Source organism: Piliocolobus tephrosceles, chromosome 6 (genome assembly GCF_002776525.5).
Source record: "Piliocolobus tephrosceles isolate RC106 chromosome 6, ASM277652v3, whole genome shotgun sequence".
Classification (NCBI taxonomy): domain Eukaryota; kingdom Metazoa; phylum Chordata; class Mammalia; order Primates; family Cercopithecidae; genus Piliocolobus; species Piliocolobus tephrosceles.
In genome coordinates, this window is record NC_045439.1 from 12,931,000 (window position 1) to 12,954,762 (window position 23,763).

Consider the following 23,763-nt stretch of genomic DNA (forward strand, 5'->3'; position numbering starts at 1 on the left):
GAGAATCGGTTGTCTAAAAGTGTGTGGCACCTCCCCACCACCTCTCCCTCCTGCCAGCCGCGTGAAGATGTGCCCGCTTCCCCTTTGCCTTCCGCCATGATTGTAAGTTTCTTGTGGCCTCCCCAGAAGCAGAAGCCAGTACAACCCACAGAACCATGAGCCAATTAAACCTCTTTTCTTTATAAACTACCCAGTTTCAGGTATTTCTTTATAGTCGTGCGTGAACAAACTAATACAGAAAATTAATACTAAACAAGTGGGGCATTGCTATAAAGATACCTGAAAATATGGAAGCCACTTTGGAACTGGGTAATGGGCAAAGGTTGGAACAGTTTGGAAGGCTCAGAAGAAGACAGGAAAATGACAGAAAGTTTGGAACTTCCTAGAGACTTGTTAAATTGTCATGACTGAAATGCTGACAGTGATATGGACATGAATTCCAGACTGAGGCAGTCTCAGATGGAGATGAGGAACTTATTGAGAACTGCAGTAAAAGTCACTTTTGCTATCCTTCAGCAAAGAGAATGGCAGAATTGTGCCACTGCTCTAGGGATGTGTAGAACTTTGAATTTGAGAGAGATGATTTAAGGTATCTGTCAGAAGAAATTTCTAAGCAGCAAAGTATTCACAGTGTGGCCCAGCTGCTTCTAACAGTGCATGCTTATATTCATAAGCAAAGAGATTACCTGAAACTGAAACTTATATTTAAAAGGGAAGCAGAGCATAACATTTTCCATAAAAGTTTGGAAAATTTGCAGCCTGACCATGTGGTAAAAAATAAAAACCCACTTTCTGGGGAGGAATTCAAGCCAGCTGCAGAAATTTGCATAAGTAAAGAGGTACAAAATGTTAATATCCAAGGCAGTGGGGAAAATGTCTTCAAGGCATTTCAGAGAACTTTGTGACACCACCTCACATCGCAGGCCCAGAGGCCTAGGAGGGAAGAATGGTTTCATGGGCAGGGCCCCGCTGCCCTGCACAACCTCAGGACACTGTTCTCTGTTTTATAGCCACTCCAGCTCCAGCTGTGGCTAAAAGGTTCCCAAATACATCTCAGGCTACTGCTCCAGAGAGTGCAAGCCACAGTCCTCTGTGGCTTCCACATGGTGTTAAGCCAGAGGGTATGCAGAGGGCAAGAGTTGAGGCTTGGGAGCCTGTGCCTAGATTTCAGAGGATATATGGAAATGCCTGGATGTCCAGGCAGAAGTCTGCTGCAGGGATAGGGCTCTCATGGAGAACCTCTACCAGGGCAATGTGGAGTGGAAGTCCCTACAAAGAGTCCCCAGGGGGCACTGTCTAGTGGAGCTGTGAGAAGAGGGCCACCGTCCCCCAGACCCCAGAATGGTAGATCCACCGATGGCTTGCACCATGCACCTGGAAAAGCTGCAGGCACTCAACACCAGCCCATGAAAGCAGCTGCAGGGGATGTACCTTGCAGAACCACAGAGGCAGAGTTGCCCAAGGCCTTGGAGCCAACCCCTTGCCTTAGTGTGGTCTGGATGTGATACATGGAGCCAAAGTAGATTTTTTTGGAGCTTTAAAATTTAATGACTGCCCTGCTGGGTTTTGGACTTCATGGGCCATGTAGCCCCTTTGTTTTAGCCAATTTTTTCCTTTTGAAAAGGGAGCATTTACCCAATTCCTGTACCCCCATTATAATCTGGAAGTAACTAACTTGTTTTTTATTTTACAGGATCATAGGTAGAAGGGACGTGCCTTATCTCAGATGAGACTTCAGGCTGTTGACTTTTGAGTTAATGCTGCAATGAGTTAAGACTTTGGATGACTGTTGGGAAGGCATGATTATATTTTGAAATGTGAGAAGGGCATGATATTTTGGAGGGGCCAAGGGTGAAATGATATGATTTGGATTTGTGTCCTCACCCAAATCCCATGTTGAATTGTAATGCCCATGGTCGGAGGAGGGGCCTGGTAAGGGGTGATTGGATCATGAGGGTGGATTTCCTCCTTGCTGCTCCTATCACAGTGAGTGAGTGCTCAAAGAATTGGTTGTTTAAAAGTGTGTGTACACCCTCCCCCAACCAGCCATGTGAAGATGTGCCTTCTTCCCCTTCACCTTCTGCCATTATTGTAAGTTTCCTGAGGCCTCCCTAGAAGCAGAAAACTGTACATTCCACAGAACCATGAGCCTGTTAAACCTCTTTTCTTTATATATTAACAAGTTTCAGGTATTTCTTTATGGTGGGTGTGAAAACAGACTAATCCAATATCCATTCTTATCAATTCTATTCAATAGACTTTCTGTTGTGAAAGTAATGGACAAGAAAACAAAGAAAGAAAACAGCAATAAGTGATATAAAGATTTGAAAGGAAATAGCACAGATGACACCATTACCTAATAGAAAATCCAACTAATAAACAAAGTACTAGAACCAATAATTGAATTTAGCAAACTCATGATATAAAAGATCAATATGTAAAACTCACTTGGATGTCCCTACACAAGCAATAAACAATTGGAAATTAAATTTTAAAATAATGCCATTTACAATGGCATCAAAAAATTCAAACACCTAGGAATTCATTTAACAAAAGAAATGCAAGACTTCTACAGTGAAAACTACAGAGCACCACTGAGAGAAATTTTAAAAGGCCTAACTAATAGAAAGATATGCCACATTCATGGATTCAAAAATCCAATATTGTTAAGATGTCATTTCTTTCCAAATGGAATCACAGATTAACACAATCCAGATTAAAATCCCAGCAGGACTATTTTGGCAGAAATTCTTGTTGTTGTGGTTGCTGTTGCTGCTGTTTTTAATAAACAGAGATAGGATCTCACCATGTTGCCCAGACTGATCTTGACCTCCTGGCCTCATGTGACCCTCCCACCTCGGCCTCCCAAAGTGCTAGAATTGTAGGTGTGAGCACCATGCCTGGCCTTTTTTTGGGTTTTCTGACTTTTTTTTTTCCAACAGAAATTGAAAATTGAAAGCTGATACTAAAATTTAAATGGAATGCAAAGTCTCTAAAATAGCCAAAGTAGTCAAAGAAAAAGAACAAATATAGAGATTTGAACTATCTGATTTCAAGGCTGTAACATAAAAGTATTTAAGACAAGTGTACTAGTGTACAGACAGAGACACAAATAAATGAAAACAAAACACAGTCCATAAATAAACCCACATAGGACCAAGGGGCCAATATAATTCAAAGGGGAGAAAATAATCTTTTCAACAAAGGTTACTGGAAATAAGGAAATATAAATCATAAGGAAGACAATAAGCCATACCTATCATACACAAAAATTAAACTTAAGACAGATCATAGACTTAAATGTAAATATAGACCTTCTGGAAGGGGAAAATCTTTACAATCTTGGAGAAGGCAAAGATTTCTTAGACAGGACATGAAAGGCATTAACCATAAGAGCAAAAATGATAAATTTGAGTTTACCAGAATTAAAAACTCATGCTCATCAAAAAAGACAGTTAGGGAAATAAAAGTGTAACCCCAAGACTGGAATAAAATATTTGTATTATATAAATCTGACAAATGACTTGTACCAAACTAAATAAAGAACAACTACATATCAACAACAAAAAAGATAAAGAACCCAATCAATAATTGGTAAAAGACTTTCTCAGGTACTTCATAGGATATAGGAATAACCAATAATTATATAAAAATGTGCTAAACAGCAGTTGTCAAAGAAATTTAAATTAAAGCCACAAGATACACACTCACCAGAATGGCTAAAATCAAAAACATGGACAATTGCAAGTGATAGCAGAGTGAAGAGCAACTGAAACTCTCATAAATTGTTGGATGAAATGTAAAGTGGCATAAACACTTTAGAGAACTCTTTAGATATTTCTTATGAACTCTATGACCCAGCAATTCCAGTGCTAGGCATATACCCAAGAGAAATAAATGCAGCAGTCCACAGAAAAACTTGCATAAGATATTCATAGCAGCTTTATGTATATTGGCTAAAAAATGAAAACAACCGAAATATACATCAATAGGAAGACTGATAAACAAATGACATATCCATGCAATGGAATACTTAGCAATAAAAAAAAAAAACTACTAATATCCACAATAACATGGACTGATCTCAGTAATATGTTGACTGAATGGAGTCAGAAATGAAGAAATATATAGTGTTTGATCTCCATTTACATGAATACCTGAATTAGATGAATATATGAATTACATAGAAACCAGAATAGTGATCACTTCAGAATGAGAGAAGGGGATGGTGTTTCAAAAAGTCATACCATTACTTTCTGGGTTGATGGAAACATTCCATTATCTTTAGCTGGATGATGACTACATGAGCATTATACGTTTGTCATAATTGACCCAGCTGTACATTTGATACTTGTGTATCTAACTTATGTAAAATATACCTTAATAAAGTACTATCACTAACAAAAGAGAGATAAGCCTGACAATTTTCCAGTGACAAAATACATCAAGCCACAGATCAACAAGTCCTATGAACCCCTCCAAAAAGACAAACATACATAATATCATAACTAGATATATCATAGTAAAGCTGCCAAAAATAAAAAATAAAGAGAAAGCTTTTAAGACAAAGAAGAAAAAAGTTTACCTTCAAAAGAGTAATAATTGGCAATTGACTTTGATAGTCAATTTTTTATAGAAACAAATGAAAATGAGAAAATCTTGATTGATTGACTGCCAATCAAGGCTAGCCTGGCTAACATGGTGAAACCCCATCTCTACCAAAAATACAAAAATTAGCCAGGAGTGGTGGCAGGCGCCTGTAATCCCAGCTACTCGGGAGGCTGAGGCAGGAGAATCGCTTGAACCCAGTAGGCAGAGGATGCAGTGAGCCGAGATCACCCCACTGCACTCCAGACTGGGTGACAAGAGTGAAACAATGTCTCAATAAATAAATAAATAAATAAATGTATACACTGAGAAAACAGCCTTAAGAAACAAAGGCAAAGCAAACATTTCCAGACAAACACTAACTGAGAAAATGTATCTTCAGTAGAATGGCACTAAAGGAAATATAAAAGGATATTATTTTAAAACCCTTCAATCCCAGATAGGACCTTAGAGATATAAAAAGGGAAAAATAGCAAGAAAAGGGAAAATATAATCTGACTGACTGCACTGAACAACAGTAATTATGTTTTGTGGAATACATATATAAAATATATCTATATAAAATAAAATATAGCATGGAAGTCAGGAGGGAGTAAACGGAGTTAAAATCTTCTTCCACTTTACCACTTTACACAAAAATATAAAAGTACTACTTTATACTGGACACTGATAAGTCAAGAATGCATGATATAATCTCTAGGGTAATGATTGAAAGAACACTAGAGGACTAAATAACTTAGTAAGCCAAAGATGGGGTGATGAAATATTTAAATATACTTAATCAGTGCAAAAGAGGCCCAAAAAAAGAGAGAAAAAAAGAAAGAAAAAAGTAGGAAAAATAGATTACAATAGAAAATCGTGGATTTAAAGTCAAAAATACCAGTAACAAATATACCAGTAACTACATTACATATATATGGGCTAAATACTCCAATTAAAAGACAAAAATTATAAGTATTGAATTTAAAGAACTACATGCTGATTACAAAACACACATAAAATATAATACAAAAAAATTGAAAATTAAAAGATGGGAAAAGTTATACCATGCAAACACTCATGAAGGCTGGTATAGCTACATTAGTATAACACAAAGTAGATTTTAACACAAAAAGTATTAGAAGCGATAAAGACATGCATTTCAGAATGGTAAAGGTTTCAATTAGCTGGGAAGATACTGCATTTTAACTTGTATACTTCATTCTAAACTTGTATACACCTAATAATGCAGCCTGAAAATATATAAAGCAAACATTGACAGAGCTACAAAGAGGAATAGACAAATCCACAGTCATAGTAAGAGACTTTTAACACCCTGCTCTTGGTAACAGATAGAAGAAATGGGCAAAAATATAATGAGAATATACAGGATTTGAACTAAACAATTACAAATTTGATTTCATTGATACATGTAGAACACTGCACAAACAACTGCCAAATAGAAGTTCTTTTTAAGTTCTTTACACAGGAACATTTACAAAAATGAGCATATGCTCAGTCCTAAAGAAAGTGTTAAAAATGTCAATGGAATGAAATAATACAAAGTATGTTATCTGACCACAGAAGGATAAAGCTATAAATCTCCTTCTAAATGACTCACGGGTCAAAGAAGAAACCATGAAGGATTTAGAAATCAGTATAGCACAGGATTTAGGAATCGGCATAGCACAGTGAGATTTAAGTCACTGCAATAAGGCAAGAAGACATAAAAGGCTTATGGATTGAGAAAGAGACATTAAATGTGTATTACTCAGCAATAATATAATTGTGCATATTAAAGTAATTTTTAAGCAAGACTACCACAATAAATTATTAGAACTGAAAAGTGACTTAGCAAAGTTGCTGATTACAAGACCAATATACTAAAAATTGATTGCATCTACAGAGTAGCAACAAAGAGTTAGACAATGTAATTTTTAGAACATATATAATTGACAATATCATTCTAAAAATAAATATCTAGGAATAAACTACATGAGAGATATGCCAGACATCTGCACATCTACAGCTAGTAGAAAACTAGAAAAAAGATTGAAGGCAACGTAAAAAAAAAACCTAAATAAATGAAGAGATATACCATGTTCATGGATTGGAAGATTCAATATTATAAAGATGTCAGTTTCCCAAATTGATCAAGATTATCCCAACACAGATTCAAGACAATCCCAATCAAAATCCTAGCAGTATGAGTGTTTGTATATGTTTAACTTGACAAACTCTTTAACTTAGCAAAGAGCTAGGAATAGGCAAGATATTATTGAAGGAGGAGGAAGAAATGAAGGAGAAGGAGAAAGAACAGAAAGAGGAGAAGATAGGTGAAGACAAGGAAGATGAAGAGAGCAATAATAACAAGATAAAGGACTTGCACAGGTGGATATCAAATTTTATTAAGCTACAGTAATTAAAACAGTATGGTATTGGTAAAAGGAAAAATACACCAGTTGAACTAAGAATCCAGAGACAGAACCATTTTTAAATAGACACTTGATTTATGATAAAAATGGTACCACAGAGTAGTAAGGAAAGAATAATATTTTCAATAAATAATGCTGAGTCAACTGGCTATCCATAAGGGAAGAGATTGGCCATTACTTCATACCATATACAAAAATTAATTCCAGATACATCTAAAAGATGAAAAACAAAAATTATAGAAGATGACAAAAAGTATTATAATTTTAGGGTACAGAAGGATTTTCTTAGATGGGACATAAAAAGGATTAAATATGAAAACAAAGAATGCTAAGTTGATAACATTAAAATATCTTTATTTAATGATAAGACATTATTAAGAAAATAAAAAAGATATTTGCAACAACTATAACTGACCAAGATCATATAAGAGGATATTCAAATGGCATATAAACATAGGAAGAAATGTTCAGCTTCACTAGTAATCAGGAAATTCAAATTATAATCACACTAAGATACTTCTACACACCCTTGAAAATGGCTAAAATTTTAAAAGTGAACAAAACAAATAATAACCAAAATGTGGAAAATAAGACAAAAAGAACTCTCATACACTACTAATGACAGGACAAATTAATACAGCTACTTTGGAAAGCTGTTTGCCATTAAAGTTGGATATATGTACATCCTCCGATCCAGGAATTCCACCTCAGGCACCTAACAGAAATGTATGCAAGTATGCACCAAAAGACATATACAAGGATGTTCATAGGAACATTATATATAAAAGCCAGAAAGTGGGAATAATCCAAATGTCCACTGAGTCTTGCTCAGTCGCCCAGGCTGGAGTGCAGTGGCGCCATCTTGGCTCACTGCAAGCTCCACATCCTGGGTTCACGCCATTCTCCTGCCTCAGCCTCCCGAGTAGCTGGGACTACAGGTGCCCACCACACTGCCCAGCTAGTTTTTTTTTTTTTGTATTTTTAGTAGAGATGGGGTTTCACCATGTTAGCCAGATGGTTCTTGATCTCCTGACCTCGTGATCCACCTGCCTCGGCCTCCCAAAGTGCTGGGATTACAGGCATGAGCCACCGTGCCGAGCCAATTTTTTGCATCTTTAAAACCAAAATAATTGGAGCAGTTATTGTGGATATACACTAATAAACCAAAAAGGAACAAACATTGTAGATCACCAGATTTTTATTATTTGATCTTCTTTGTACGAGCTGTAAATATTCCTATGTTAACTATGTTTAGAAAGTAATACATAATTTCTACACCTATATGTGAAGTTAAAATTATGGTTAATTACTAACAATCATTAACTCTGTGTGTACATAGTGATTCTTTAAACTTTTCTGTGTTTGACATCTTTTATCATAAATAGTTGGGAGGAGCTTTGTGTAATTACATACAATATGATCTTAACTGTATTTTAAAGTTCATCAAAACCTGTAAATAAACCAAAATGTTAACAATGGTCATTTCTGGATGTCGGTATTGTTTTTCCTCCTTACATATTGCTATAATTTATCTTTTTTTTTTTTTTTTTTTTTGAGAGGGGGTGGAGTCTTGCTCTGTTGCCAGGCTGGAGTGCAGTGGCACGATCTCAGCTCACCACAACCTCCACCTCCTGGGTTCAAGCAATTCCCCTGCCTCAGCCTCCCAAGTAGCTGGGATTACAGGCATGCGCCACCACGCCCAGCTAATTTTTTGTATTTTAGTAGAGATGGGGTTTTACCATGTTAGCCAAGATGGTCTCCATCGCTTGACCTCGTGATCTGCCCACCTCAGCCTCCCAAAGTGCTGGGATTACAGGTGTGGGCCACTGTGCCAGCCACATGTTACTGTAATTTTTCTATAACTAAATTGTCCTTTTTAGAAAAAAATTTTACTTATTATTTTTGTAAGATTTATTTTATGTTTTTGAGATGGAGTCTTGGTCTGTCACCCAGGCTTCAGTGCAATGGTGCAATCTCGGCTCACTGCAACCTCTGCCTCCCAGGTTCAAGGGATTCTCCTGCCTCAGCCTCCCAGTAGCTGGGATTACAGGTGTGCACCACCACGACTGGCTAATTTTTGTATTCTTAGTAGAGACAGGTTTTCACCATATTGGCCAGGCTGGTCTCCAGCTGCTGACCTCAGGTGATCCACCTGCCTCCACTTCCCAAAGTGCTGGAATTATAGGCGTGAGCCACCACACCTGGCCAGATTTTTACTTTTTAAAGAGGAAATACTGTAAATCACTGCGAAAACTAACAAAAGTTGCTGCTTCCTAAGAAAGCATTTCATATTTGAACTTCCAAGTTAATAAAATCCCTACAATTTTCATTATTAAGAATATTAGGGGTTATAGTGCCCTTTAAATACTGATGATACTCTTTGGTATGTCTTGTAGTGGGCATTGCAGACAATTTCTAATGCTTTACCTAATGTTTAATTAAAGGACTGAATTGAAAAAAGTGATGTAACACAGTTAAAGTAGAAAAATGTGGGGCTCAAATTCAATCTGTGCCCTTATTATTTGTGTGAATTTAGGCATGTTACTTAAACGCTGTGTCCCACTCCTCATCTTAGAACGGAAATAGGACAACTGACTTTCCAATATTTTTGTAAGGTTTAATTGAGAAAACATCTGTAAAACCTAATATGGTGCCTGGTCCATAGACTGTCTTCAATTAGGAGAGGGCTGAAAAAATTAGATAATATAATAAGCAGCTAAACAATGTCTGACCAGCAACCAGTGCTGGGTAAGTAGTAATCTATAGACCAGAATGATTTTTTTTCTGTGATATTTTGTTTCCTACATAGAATGCCACGGTCTACTGGAATGGGAGTTTCGAGAGAGCTACTTCCCCAGTGCCTAGGACAGTGCCTGGAGGGCAGCAGGCATCCCATAACAGACTGCTGAAAGAATGGAAGCATGAACATGTCATTGCAAGGATGGACTGAAGAATGAATGTCCTCAGACAGACATCTTGGTTCACAGTGCCTAAGGGAAGATGAAAGTTGCTCTGGTTGTAGTGGGCATAGACTGAGCTATTACAGTGAAGACAGGTTTCACCGAACCTTCCTGGGGGCAGTGACCACGGGGATGGGTGGAAGTGGCTGTCAATTTGCTGGGCTTTTAGGATGCTCTGAACAGGCAAATCTCATCAAGTGGCTTCTCCATCTAAAACCTGTGCCTGGTGTCCCTTTGCTCGTAGGATAAAATCCAAACTCCTTCCCGGGCCTATCAGCCTCTCTGCTCACCTCTGGCTACTCTCCTCCTCTCACTGCAATGTCTGGCTGCATTGGACTTTTTCCAGTTCCTAAATACTATCATGCCATCTTCTGCCTGCAGTACCTTCTGCCTTGCAACTCACATTTTATCCACTCATGTCTCACCCGTGTCTGACGTCTAGTGTGTACATATCCTTCAGGTATCAGCTTAAATGTCACTTACTTGAGAATCTTCCTTAACAAATATCCCTTCCCAAACTTGCCCACCATCCCAGTGAGGTTAGGGACCCTTCCTGTGTGTCCTCACAGCTCTCTGTATTTGTTCTACTTTAACCTTCTTACCCTGTAAGGCAGTTTTGGGGTCTTTCCCTGACAATTAGAATGTAAGTTCTGGCCCGGCGCGGTGGCTCACGCTTGTAATCCCAGCACTTTGGGAGGCCGAGGCGGGCGGATCACGAGGTCAGGAGATTGAGACTACTGTGAAACTCCGTCTCTACTAGAAATACAAAAAATTGGCCGGCGCGCGCCTGTAGTCCCAGCTACTCGGGAGGCTGAGGCAGGAGAATGGCGTGAACCTGGGAGGTGGAGCCTGCAGTGAGCTGAGGTCGAGATCGCACCACTGCACTCCAGCCTGGGCTACAGAGCAAGACTCTGTCTCAAAAAAAAAAAAAAAAAAAAAAGAATGTAAGTTCCAAGATATTAATGATTTTCATGTTTTCTTTACTGCTTCACCAAGAGTGCCTAATGCTTGCCTAATACTAGACACTCCATAATTATTTGTTGAATAAAATGAATGAATTTCCATGTCTAGATTGTAGTAAGTTCCATGAGACCTGGTTTTGTGTTGGTTCCTGCATAATTAACAGAAAGTACAGTGTCTGGCACAGAGTAGTTACTCATCAAATATTTATCAAATAAATAAATGTTATTTAATACTGATTATCCATTTATACTTCATGTAAGTGCTTATTTCAGGGATCAAATGAGAAGAAGTTACTGTCAAATATTTCAGTTTTTTTCACCTTTTATTCTATTAATCCTTCCATATGTTGTACTGCTTTTACATTCAATCACTTAGCAACACTTAAACATTCTCTACTATGATATACAGCACCAGTGATACCAATTCCCAATTTTAAAAAATTTACTTGCTATCTACCTTCATTGTTTTTATTGTTGTTACCATGTATTTTAGGTTTAGAATAAGCCAACCACGGGTCACCAAAAGCCCAAACAACAAGTATTGCTATCTCTAACACTTGACTTTAAGTCTTTCATCAGGAACATAAATCAGATACCTGAATTCAATTACATCCCCGTGAAAACCACCTCAAATCACTTTTGTAAATACCAATAATGTGAACAAGTAAGTAGATTCTCAGAACATCAGTGTGCAATCCAACAATAACTTGAAGAAAAGTTAACCTTGCAAAAATATCCATCTCTCTCATTTTCAGAAAATTGTATCTATGATTAAGTGGGGCAAAAAGGTGAACAAGGGCATCAAAAACTCCATTAGCCATAGGTTTCTTCTTTGATTTAATAATATATATGCATAAACAACCCTCCTAGGACCTGGAGGTTGTTGATTTATTTGTTTTGCAGGATTTTTTGGTAGATATCTGTCGTTATATTTAAAGTTAATGTTCTTTTCTCATTATTAATTACACCAAAATTCATTCATTGTTGAATAGCTGAGCAACCAGGCTATCGGGGTCATTTTTTTGTTTGTTTTTTGAGACGGAGTCTCGCTCTGTCACCCAGGCTGGAATGCAGTGGCGTGATCTCAGCTCGCCACAGCCTCTGCTTCCTAGGTTCAAGTGATTCTCCTGCCTCAGCCTCCCAAGTAGCTGGGACTAGAGGCACGCACCACCACACCCGGCTAAAATTTTTTTGTACTTTTAGTAGAGACGGGGTTTCACCATGTTGACCAGGGTGGTCTCGATCTCCTGACCTCGTGATCTGCCCACCCAGGCCTCCTAAAGTGCTGGGATTACAGGCCTGAGCAACCATGCCTGACTTATTTTTTTTTATTAATTATTATTATTATTATTATTTTATTTTATTTTGAGACAGAGTCTGGCTCAGTCACCCAGGCTGAAGTGCAGTGACACTCCTTGGCTCACTGCAGCCTCCGCCTCCTGGGTTCAAGTGATTCTTCTGCCTCAGCCTTCTGAGTAGCTGGGATTACAGGCATAAGCAACAAAACTGGCTAAGTTTTGCATGTTGGCCAGGCTGGTCTCAAACTCTGGACCTCAGGTGATCCGCCCATCTCAGCCTCCCAAAGCGCTAAGATTACAGGCGTGAGGCACTGTGCCCAGCCTATCGGGGTCATTTAATTTTTTTTTTTTTTTTTTTTTTTTTAGACAGAGTCTCACTCTGCAGCCAGGCTGGAATGCGGTGGTGCGATCTTGGCCCTGTGCAATCTTGGCCCATTTCAATCTCCGCCTCCCAGATTGAAGCGATTCTCCCGCCTCAGCCTCCCAACTGGCTGGGACTACAGGCACGTACCACCATGCCCAGCTAATTTTTGTAGTTTTAGTAGAGACAGGGTTTCACCATGTTAGCCAGGATGGTCTCCATCTCTTGACCTTGTGATCTGCCTGCCTTGGTCTCCCAAAGTGCTGGGATTACAGGCGTGAGCCACCGCGCCCAGTCTGGGTCATTTAATTTTTATTTAGTGCATGAGCTGGTGATATTGAAAGTGCTGCAAGCCTTCTTATCGGAGCAGAATCTGCTAGTTAGAGTTTCTGCTAAATGATGAGCAAATCTGCAGCATCACTCTCACTGTTCATCCCTGTGGAGTGATTAACGGTAGCCAGAGTTAAGACCCTCAGCCAGTGGTATAGCAAATGGGACTGAGACTTAAGGCAATTTGCCCTGATGCCATAAATGCTTTTGAAATTGATTTGAATTAATTCATCTTTAAACCACTCAGTTTCAGAAAGGATTTATGACCACGTCCAAAGGCACAGTAAATATAATCCAGCAAGATAAAAATATATGTATAAGTAAGTGAGGCCAGTGTGGCACAGGAGAAATACAGATGGGGCATCACAGGGCTCCTCTCCTCTTACCTGTGTACTGCAACCCCCTGTACTCGCTTATTGCCCCAGGAGGTTTTAAATTGGGCCAGTAGTGGAAAAGCATTTGCACAGCTGGAGGCTTCACTTGTGAAGGCCCATACGCAATCACATACAAAAGATCCTAAAGGAAACAGCAAGCATATTTTGACTTAGCATCATGAAATAAAAAGAAAGGTAGAGACTTCAACATTACCAAAGCAGTGAAAATTCTAATGGAGGGGTTGAGGTGAGTAATTTCCCTGGAATCTCATGCAGGCATGTTTCATAGATTAGATCCCGTTAAAACATTATATTTTTATGATTTATGTATTTACTGGTCCTTCTGTAAATGAGCCCTCACAGGTAGAGTACAAAGTACTTTATCTTCTAACAAATTCGTCTCTAATCAGATTGATGTTACAGAAAGATTTTAGAGTAGCATAAGACAGTTTGCCAAATACTGCATTTGAAAAAATATTTCCCTAATCACATTTCTTAAACATTCACATCTCCTATTTGAAAGAGGACAGATTCTCAAGCAACCTTTCAAATTAAATAAAATTGTTTGTCATAACATATAATATTAGCTTAATTCCAAGAATAAGATACATCCAATTACTTTATCCGTCAAGACACCATGTTCTTAAAGTACCATTTCTGCTCTAAATGATAAATAATTAACCATTAAAGAAAGAATTATAGGTACTGCCATATCAAAATAATAGGACATCAATAAATTTGACCTAAACAACAGTTTTAATATGTAAACAATTTTTACTGTATTACACAAATTAAGTTTGTGACTATGGGTTAAATTTGACCCAAAACTTACTTTCCAGACTTCTTGTTTATATTTCATGAGGCATTCCAGTAATTGACAATGATACACTGTAATGTAGAAAATGTAATTCGTACATGAAATGTAAATACCAAACAAAACATCCTTTGATATATATATATATATATAACAAATTACTTCAATATGACTTTTCAGTCTCTAATCATTAAATTAGAAATAACTTCTGTCCATATGTTCATACTTAAAAATATCACATAAGCCCTTGACCTTATCAAGCTTTGTCCCAAGGTCCTTGAGAATTATTTCATGCTTCATGTTAACAACGGAAATATTTTTAAAGTCCCTAGTAATCATACATTCATAAAATAAACTCGTATCAACATAAGATCTACATAGGAAAAAAAAACTAGCCCAACAGAATCATAATAAAAGTTCATATTTATTGAACATTCATTATTTGCTAGATATTGTAGAAAGAGCTTTATACGTATTATCTCACAATTACCATGGTGCAGTTAGGAAACTAAGGCTCAGTTTCCAACTTGCCCAAGGTTGAATGGATAGCAAGTGACAGACTTAACAGATTAGAGTGGAGTTTTATCTTTTCATCATCAATTCCATCTTATAGAGGAATTTTTAAAAGCTACACGACAGCAAGATTCCTTGATTTGCCTATCTTCACTTGGGGAACAAAGATACTTTCAACCTAGTTAGATGCCTTTTGATACCTTCCCTAATCTATATTCCAGGCTTATGCTGACATTGAAGCAGTTCACACTTTATTCACCAATGACCTCCAAGTCATTCAATCCAATGGACATTTTTCAGTCTGCATCTTACTTGACTTTTCAGCCACATTCAGTACTGCTGACTACTGTCTCCTTTTTGAAACACTCTTTCCTTGGCTTCATGCTATGAATGACCCTCCCCTGTCACCTGTGGTGGACAACACTGTTACTACTCAACTGCTGTCAACACCCTTTATTTCTTGTCCATTTGCCAATTGATATGGTTGTGTGTCCCCACCCAAATCTCATCTTGAATTGTAATCCCCAGGTTTTAGGAAGAGACCAAGTGGGAAGTGATTGGATCATGGGGGCAGTTTGCCCAATGCTGTTCTCATGATAGTAAGTGAGTTCTCACAAGATCTGATGGTTTCATAAAGGCAGTTTTCCCTGCACTTGCTAGCTCTCTCATTCCTGCCATCATGTGAAGAAGGTCTTTGCTTCCCTTTCACCTTCTACCATGATTGTTAAGTTTCCTGAGGCCTCCCCAGCCATGTGGAACTGTGAGTCAATTAAACCTCTTTTCTTTATAAATTACCCAGTCTCTGGCAGTTCTTTATAGCAGTATAAAAAGGGACTAATGCACCAATACATAGACTACAAAAGCAAGATACTTTCCCAGAGCCCCTTGCAGCTACAGGTGGCCATGTGACTCAGTTCTGGATAGTAAGAATGAAGAGAAAATCTGCTGGGGAGCTTCTGAGACATACTTTCTCCCTCTGATAAAAAAAAAGAGGGACACCAGGAGAGTTTTCTCTTAATGACTCTGCTTGATCCTATTACCTGTTTTTGCATGTAGTTATGTAAGGTTATAACAACCTCCACAGTGGCACTTCTTGCAAACATCAGGGGAATTCCAAGAACTCAGTCCCCTGATATTGTGGAGCTATCTTCAGGACTTCCTATTAAGTAAACAACCAATGTGCTTATACTTTAAAGCCTCTGTCAGCCAAAGACATCTTAACAGTGCAACCTCTCTGTCTCTTTGGAGAGCTCATCCTCTTCCACTGGGCTATTATCTGTTGAAGTTCCTGAAGGCCTAGTCACAGAACCACTCCACATTTCTTTCATTCTCTGCTCTCCCCTAAGCAATCTCACACTCATTCACAACTTCAGCAGCCATCTATATGTAATTCAATGAAGGTCACTGGACACTTGTGTGTGGGCTCAAAGTTCATTAGCTCTAGTCCAAAGCTCTGTTCTGAGCTCCAGACTCATAATACAACTACCTAATTACCAGCTCCTATTAGGTGTCTCAAAGATACCATGAACACAACACGTCTGAAACAGATCTCAAGATCTTCCCTCAGAGGCCTGATCTTCTTCTTCCAATGCCTCCTTTATCAGTGAGTAGAACCACTGTTACAGTTTGCATCTGTGTCCCCACCAAATTTCAGATTCAGTTGTAATCCCCAATGTTGGAGGTAGGGCCTTAAAAACTTAAAAAGGTGATTGGATCATGGGGGTGGGTCCTTCATGAATGGTTTAGCACCATCCCTTTTGTGCTATTCTCATGATACAGTTCTCACAAGATCTGGTTGTTTAAAAGTGTGTGGCAGCATGCCTGTAATCCCAGCACTTTGGGAGGCCGAGGCGGATGGATCAAAACTCCTGAGGTCAGGAGTTCAAGACCAGACTGGCCAACATGGTGAAACTCCGTCTCTATTAAAAATACAAAAAATTAGCTGGGCGTGGTGGTGGGCACCTGTAATCCCAGCTACTCAGGAGGCTGAGGCAGGAGAATTGCTTGAACCTGGTTGCAGTGAGCTGAGATTGCGCCACTGCACTCCAGCCTGGACAACAAGAGCAAAACTGTGTCTCAAAAAAAAAAGTGGCAACTCCCTTTCTCTCTCTTCCTCCTGCTCAAGCCATGTAAGACGTGCTTCCCTTTTGCCTTCTACCATGATTATGAGTTTTCTGAGTCCCCCCTTAGAGAGAGGAGCTACTATGCTTCCTGTACAGCCTACAGAACCATGAGTCAATGACACCTCTTTTCTTTATATACTACCTAGTCTTAGGTATTTCTTTATAGCAATGCAACAACAAACTAATATGACCACCATGCATCCAGTTAGTGCATCCAGAAACCCACTCTAGCCAATATGTTACCAAGACTTATCAATTTTACTTCCTAAATAGCTCTCAGATAGATCTGCTTGTTCTTCAGTTTCAATTGTCCCTGCCTTTGAAGTGCTTAGACAAATGCAATGACCTCCTTCCAGGTCAATCTATACACAACCTGGCTTCTTTTCAATCTGTTCTCAACTGCAGCGGGGGTGACACACACCACAGCCCACTCAAAGACCTTCAGCAGCTTCCCATTAGATTTGGAATAAACACAGGCCTCCCTAATAGAGCTCACAACACCCTGCATGTTCCAACCCATGGAACTTTAAGTCTAACGTCACACCAGGGAGCCCTCACTCTGAGTTCCAGCTACACTGATCCTTCAGTCTCCGCTGTTTGCCATGACACATGAGATTCCTCTTCCTGAACCATCCCTCCTTGTAGGCCTTGTTCACATTACTCATCCTGCAGTTCTCAAACCAAAGGTTACTTCCTCAAAGAAGCCTCCTGACTTCCTCAATAAAAGCAAAATTTCCTTTTATAACATCTTATAGCATAACATACTTGAAGCACTTGTCACAAGTGAAACTTTACACTTGATTTTATGATTATTTGATTGTCTTCTCACCTCTCACCCCAACCATATGATAAGCTTCCTGAGATGAGGATGGGGTCAGTCCCATGTCACTAACCATGGAGCCCCCAGTGCTTAGCACATGGTGGATACTCACTGACTACTGATTGAATGGTCGCTCTAGAATTGGAAATTTGGTCTTAAGTCATCACTGAATTCTCAAGTTCAGATGTTCCAAGCCACTTTCTCATACACAGTGTCTGCTATTCTCCACGGGTATGCTATATGAACTTTGTTCAGAGCCGTCCACTGACCCATGAACATACCTGGACGGTTCCTTTGTTAAAACAGCTTCCCCTCCCAGAATGCCCCATTTACCTTATCAATAAAAACTGTGTCCCACCAGGCATGGTGGCTCATGCCTGTTATCCCAGCACTTTGGGAGGCCAAGACAGGCGGATCACTTGAGGTCAGGAGTTCGAGGCCAGTCTAGCCAACATGATGAAACCCCATCTCTACTAAAAATACAAAAATTAGCCAAGCATAGTAGCATGTGCCTGTAGTCCCAGATACTGGGGAGGCTGAGGCAAGAGAATTGCTTGAACCCAGGAGGCAGAGGTTGCAGTGAGCCATGCCACTGCACTCCAGCCTGGGCAACAAAGTGAGATTCCATCTCGAAAAATAAAACAAAACAAAATTCAGTCCATAATTTAAAACTCATCCTTGGCCCAAGTGACACAAAGTCTTTTCTGATCATTTCAATCCATACAGCTCCCTCCTTCTGATGAATTAACACTGTCTAACATATTTATTTAGTACTCTTATGTACTACATTACATTGTCAACTAATGACTTACGTAAATATGCCTGATCTTCCCAATTAGACATAAGCTTCATAGCAAGCACCATATCTTATGTTTTTGTGTGGTTTCCACAATGCCTAGCACAGAGCCCTGTATATAGAAGGTGCTCAATGAATGCTGGTTACTTAAGTAAGGATTGTGCTCTATCCTTGATACAAAATCAGCCATAAGGAACAAGTTGCCAGTTGCGCTTCTTCCAATAAAAATTCAAATAACAGAACGATGACCTACTGCTTGGTACCAGAGAGCCCCTGGTGGATGTTGCCTCACTTAAGTACTTCCTATATCACAAGACTAGTTTTGGGTCCCAACTATGATTCCTAGTATACAGTAGCTGGTTATAAACATTTCCTCATGAGCAAATGAAGATACAGATTTTCAAATAATAGATGTAACTCTGTCTGACCACAGTAGTTTTCCAGTGAAACATTCAACTCAACATTCAACTCCAAGAAGAAAACGGCAAATTGTAGGGATTCACTACTTATTGAGAATTTACAATGTGTCAGTCACTAAAGTAAGCACTTTACATATATGTAACCCATTAAATCTTCACGGCAGCATTTTAAAGTACTGCAGGAAGAATTATTTCCATTTTTTAGATGAGGACACTTGGTTTCAGGGGGTAAAACACTTACTCAGGTTCACTAACTGGCAATTTGCAGGTAAGCTCAGATGTGAATCCACATACAACTAATCTCAAAGCACCCTGCTTTACTACCCATCTAGCTTAGAAATTTGGACCAAACTCTCATGATGAGACTCTAATTAACTAGATTCCAAAAAATGGTTTTATTAAGGACATAATATATAATAAATATAATATTTTGATTATTTTAAGCCAGATATATAAGATATAATTTCCCCATATATATTTTTAATTTTATCTATATAATAATCATAAGAGATTTCATACTTAAAGAATGCTACAGACTGAATGTTTGTGCCACCTCAAAATTCTTCTGTTAAATCCAAACCCCCTAATGTGATATTAACAAGTGGAGCCTTTAAGAGGTGATCAGTGCCCTCATAAAAGAGGCTGCAGAGAAATCCCTTGTCCTTTCTGTCATTTGAGGACACAGCAGAATGACAGCCATTCATGAACCAGGAAATGAGTTCTCACAGATCATCCAATCTATCAGCACCTTGATTTTGGACTTCCCAGCTCCTGGAACTATGAGAAACAAATGTGCATTGCTTATAAGTCATCCAGTTTATAGAATTTTTGTTATAGCAACCCAAATGGACTAAAACAGAAAATGGTACTGAGAAGTGGGGTGATGCTGTAACAAATAGCTAAAAATGTGGGAAAGGCTTTGGAACTGGGTAACAGGTAAGAGCTGGAAGAGTTTTGATGTGCAGGCTAGAAAAAAGCCTATATTGCCATGAATAGACCTTTAAAAGCAATTCTGGCAAGGGTTGAAAAAGAAAAGAGGCAGTAGAAAAAGCCTCAATCTTCTCAGAGAATACCTAAATGATCCTGAAGAGAATGTTAGTATAAATATGAACAGTAAAGGCAATTCTGATGCAATCTCAGACAGAAATGAGGAACACATTACTGGAAAGTGGAGGAAAGGCCATCCTTGCTATGAAGTGGCAAAGAACTTGGCTGAATTGTGTTCATGTCCTAGTGTTTTGTGGATGGTAGAACTTGTGAGTGATAAAATTGGATACTTGGCTAAGAAAATTTCTTAGCAAAGTGTTGAAGGAGCAGCTGGATTTCTTCTGACTGCTACTGTAATAAAATGTGAGGAGAGAGAATGATCCAAAGACAGAATTCTTCATCAAAGAGGAAGAAGAACTTAAAGATTTGGAAGACTCTCAGCCTATCTGTATTGAAAGGATGAAGAAGCCTGTTAGGAAGAGAATGGTGAGAGTGTAGCCAAGTGACCAATTAATAAGATTAGTCAGCTATCTCAACAGAAACCAGGAGGTATTGTCCAAAACAGTGGAAGAATGACCCCACAGGCACTTCAGAAATTCTCTGCACTGCTCCTTCCATCACATACCCAGAGTGCAAGGACCCTGGGGGAAAAATGGTTTCAAAGGAGAGGCCACCAGCACTTTGAGACTTCAGGGCACGCCACACCCTCACAAGGCACCTTCTCACATTGTAAAATTCAGTTCTATATTCCAGTGCCTCACTGTTCAGCTGCCCTTTGGGCAAAGCAGCATGCACTGTACCCAGAAAAGGCATGGGGGTGTAGTCACCTCCACCTAGATTTCAAAGGATGCCCAGGAGAGCTGGAACTCCACCCTGAGAGAGTCATGGGCACCGGGCCCCAGCCTGCAGAGTGGGGCCCAGGAAGGGAACCACTGTGGGGGCCAGGGTCACTGTAGAGAGCCCCCATCAGGGCAATGCCCAGCAAGACATGGAGGCAGAGCCATGCAAAGCCATAGGGGCAGGGCCTTGGGGGCCCAACCCCTACACAGCAAAGCTGCCATGCAGGGCCACCACCTCAGTGGGTCCAGAAGACAGAACTCTTACCCCAGTGGGTTTGGAAGGTGGGACCTCCACCCCAGTGGGCCTGGAAGGCAGAGCATCAAGTCGAAGAAGGTAATTTTCAAACCTTAAGGTATAATGTTGTTGGGTTTTAGACTTACTTGGAACCTGTTACCCCTTTTTTCTTTCCCATTTCTCCCTTTTGGATGGGAATGTCTATGCTATGCCTGTCCAACCATTGTATTTTGGAAGCATATAACTTGTTTGATTTCATAGGCTCACAGCTGGAGAGGAAATTGCCTCAGGAAATTGCCTCACCCATATCTGATTTAGATGGTATTTACATGAGACTTTGGACTCTTGAGTTCATGCTGAAATGAGTTACAATTTTCAGGGCTATTGGAATGGAATGAATGTTTTACATATGAGAATAACATGAATTTGGGAAAATAGGGTGGAATACTATAGACTAAATGCTTGTGTGTCCTCTCAAAATTTATATGTTGCCAGACATGGTGGTTTATGCATGTGATCCCAGTATTTTGGGAGTCCACGGCAGGAGGATCACTTGAGGTCAGGAGTTTGAGACCAGTCTGGGAAATATAATGAGACCTTGTCTCTAAAAAATATTTAAAAATGAGCCAGATGTGGTAGCACATGCCTGTAGTCCTAGCTACTCAAGAGGCTGAGGCAGGAGAATCGCTAGAACCAGGGAGGTCAAGGCTGCAGTGAGCCATAATTGCACTACTGCACTCTAGCTTGAGTGACAGAGTAAGATTCTGTATCTAAAAAAAAAAATTTTTAATTTGTATGTTAAACCCTAACCCTCAATGTGATGGTATTCAGAGTTGGGGCCTTTAGGAAGTAATTAGGTCATTAGGGCTGAGCCCTTATGCATGGGATTACTGCCTTTATAAAAGACGCCCCCGAGAATTCCCCTTCCCTCCCACCATTTAAGGACACAACACAAAGACGGCCATCCATGAACCAGAAAGCAGGCCCTCACCAGACATCAACTCTGCTGGCACCTTGATCATGGACTTCCCAGCCTCCAGAACTGAGAGAAATAACTGTTTACTGTTTATCAGCCACTCAGTTTATATTTTTGTTATGACCCAACGGACTAAGACAGAAGATGACACTCCAGACTTAGAAGCATTAAGATTTTGAAATAAAAAAAAATTTCTCATTCTGAGTCAGAAGTTCAATTATTATTTATTACATAATTAAGTAGACAGAAAAAAAAAAAAAAAACCACAGTGCCACCAGATTTGTTTACTTTCCAAATAAACATTAAATGAAAATAAAAATGAGTTTATATCTTAGCACATGTTTTGGTCAGTTTTCCAAAGTTATCTGCAATTATACTGACAAACGGAAATCAAACAGAGTAAATGTGAAAGTCTGTCCAACATCACTAGTAATGGAAGAACTATAAATCAAAACAATGAGATATTAATGTTCATCTGTCTAACTCTACACAAATTTTATAATAATAATGACAAATCACAATGAGACAAGTACTTTCACATACTACTGGAAATATTGAAAATTTCTCAAGTCCTTTAACTCATTAATCCCTCTTTTATTGGTTTATTTCATGGAAATAATCAGAAATATAGTAAAAGTAAAACATATCCTTTATGTTTAAGGATATTTGTGTGCACTGGGGTAGCCAATTTACCAAAATATTAACAGTGGTTATCTTTTGTTCTTAGAATTGCTGGTGATTTTTATGTTTCTAATTTTGCTACTTCTGTATACTTACATTCAGTCCATTTCCAGTCATGTTCTAAAATCATGTCCTCAAATATTCTAAAAATATCACTAGCCAGCAAGATCACTTCTAATAGCAATAGGCAAGATAAATTGATTCCAACTCAAAAGTCTGTGTTCTACACAGCTCCATGATGATGACGTTCTCACATAAGAACATCTAGCCTGCTTGTTTGATGTCTTGTTTAATTACTGGCAGTAGAATTAGTCAAACCTTTCCAATTTTCACTTACCTGGATTGGATGTGTACTGCATTGCGATCATTAGCATGGATGATGCAGAGAGGTTAACATGGGCAGGTACGCCTTCTCTCCTTGAGGAGCCCACTGCAACCAAAAGTTCTTTGATTAGACACAATTTAATCTCTACATATATCTGTTACTTTGCACAGAGCATGAGAGATAAGAAGGAACTTAAAAAAAAAAAAAAAAAGCTCCAATAAAGCTAATGGAAATTTTGCCCAAATGAAACCACAAAATGTGTCCTGGCATACAAATGCTATAGTTGTCATCTCCATAGGAAAATCAAGTGAGAATGTATAAGGAGACAGAACAGCGCCAGAAAGTGATGTAATGGCTTTATCAGAGTTGTACTTAGATGGGATCTCTACCCCCAAGATGTTTTTGTATTTAGATGGAAAAGAAAGAAAAAACAGAATCCTCTATGTGCCCAAAGATAAAGCCATGTTGAAGGGTATCCCAATGAGAAAATAAAAAGGAAAGGTTTTTAAACTCAAATTGAACATATTAATTTTTAGAGATGCAGATGAAATAATACTTTGATTATAATGTATAACATTAATTTAGTTACAGTACAAACTCTAAATCACATATTATAAAAATAATGAAATATTAATTTAAAAATTTTCAATTTTCACATATCATTAAACAGTTTTATTCAAACCTTCACATGTAACTTCATCATCAATGTCTTCATTACCATAAGAACCACTTTTTTAGTTTTCTAGAGCTTACCGTCTTCATATTCATCTGAGTTGTTTGAAATAAAGCAATTTTTGAATCTGTGAATAACACAGTTGCTGGGCATTTTATCCTACGCCAACAAGCATAAAATCACAAAGCAAATTGGTTTCTTTAAAATCCACCTTATTGCTACATAATCACGGTCTCCACTCACAAACTGCTTTTA

General features: G+C 38.8%; 1 protein-coding gene across 1 annotated transcript in view; it reads right to left on the minus strand.

Moving 5' to 3' along the window:
• Positions 1-23,763, minus strand: part of UNC79 (unc-79 homolog, NALCN channel complex subunit) — a 276,415-nt gene that overhangs the window by 194,072 nt on the left and 58,580 nt on the right. Inside the window, exons 5-7 of the mRNA XM_023205526.2 lie at positions 22,848-22,940; positions 14,140-14,195; positions 13,320-13,449 (exon numbers count right to left, since the gene is read on the minus strand). Of these exons, the coding sequence (XP_023061294.1) occupies positions 13,320-13,449; positions 14,140-14,195; positions 22,848-22,940 (279 nt within the window). The remainder of the gene's footprint in view (positions 1-13,319; positions 13,450-14,139; positions 14,196-22,847; positions 22,941-23,763) is intronic.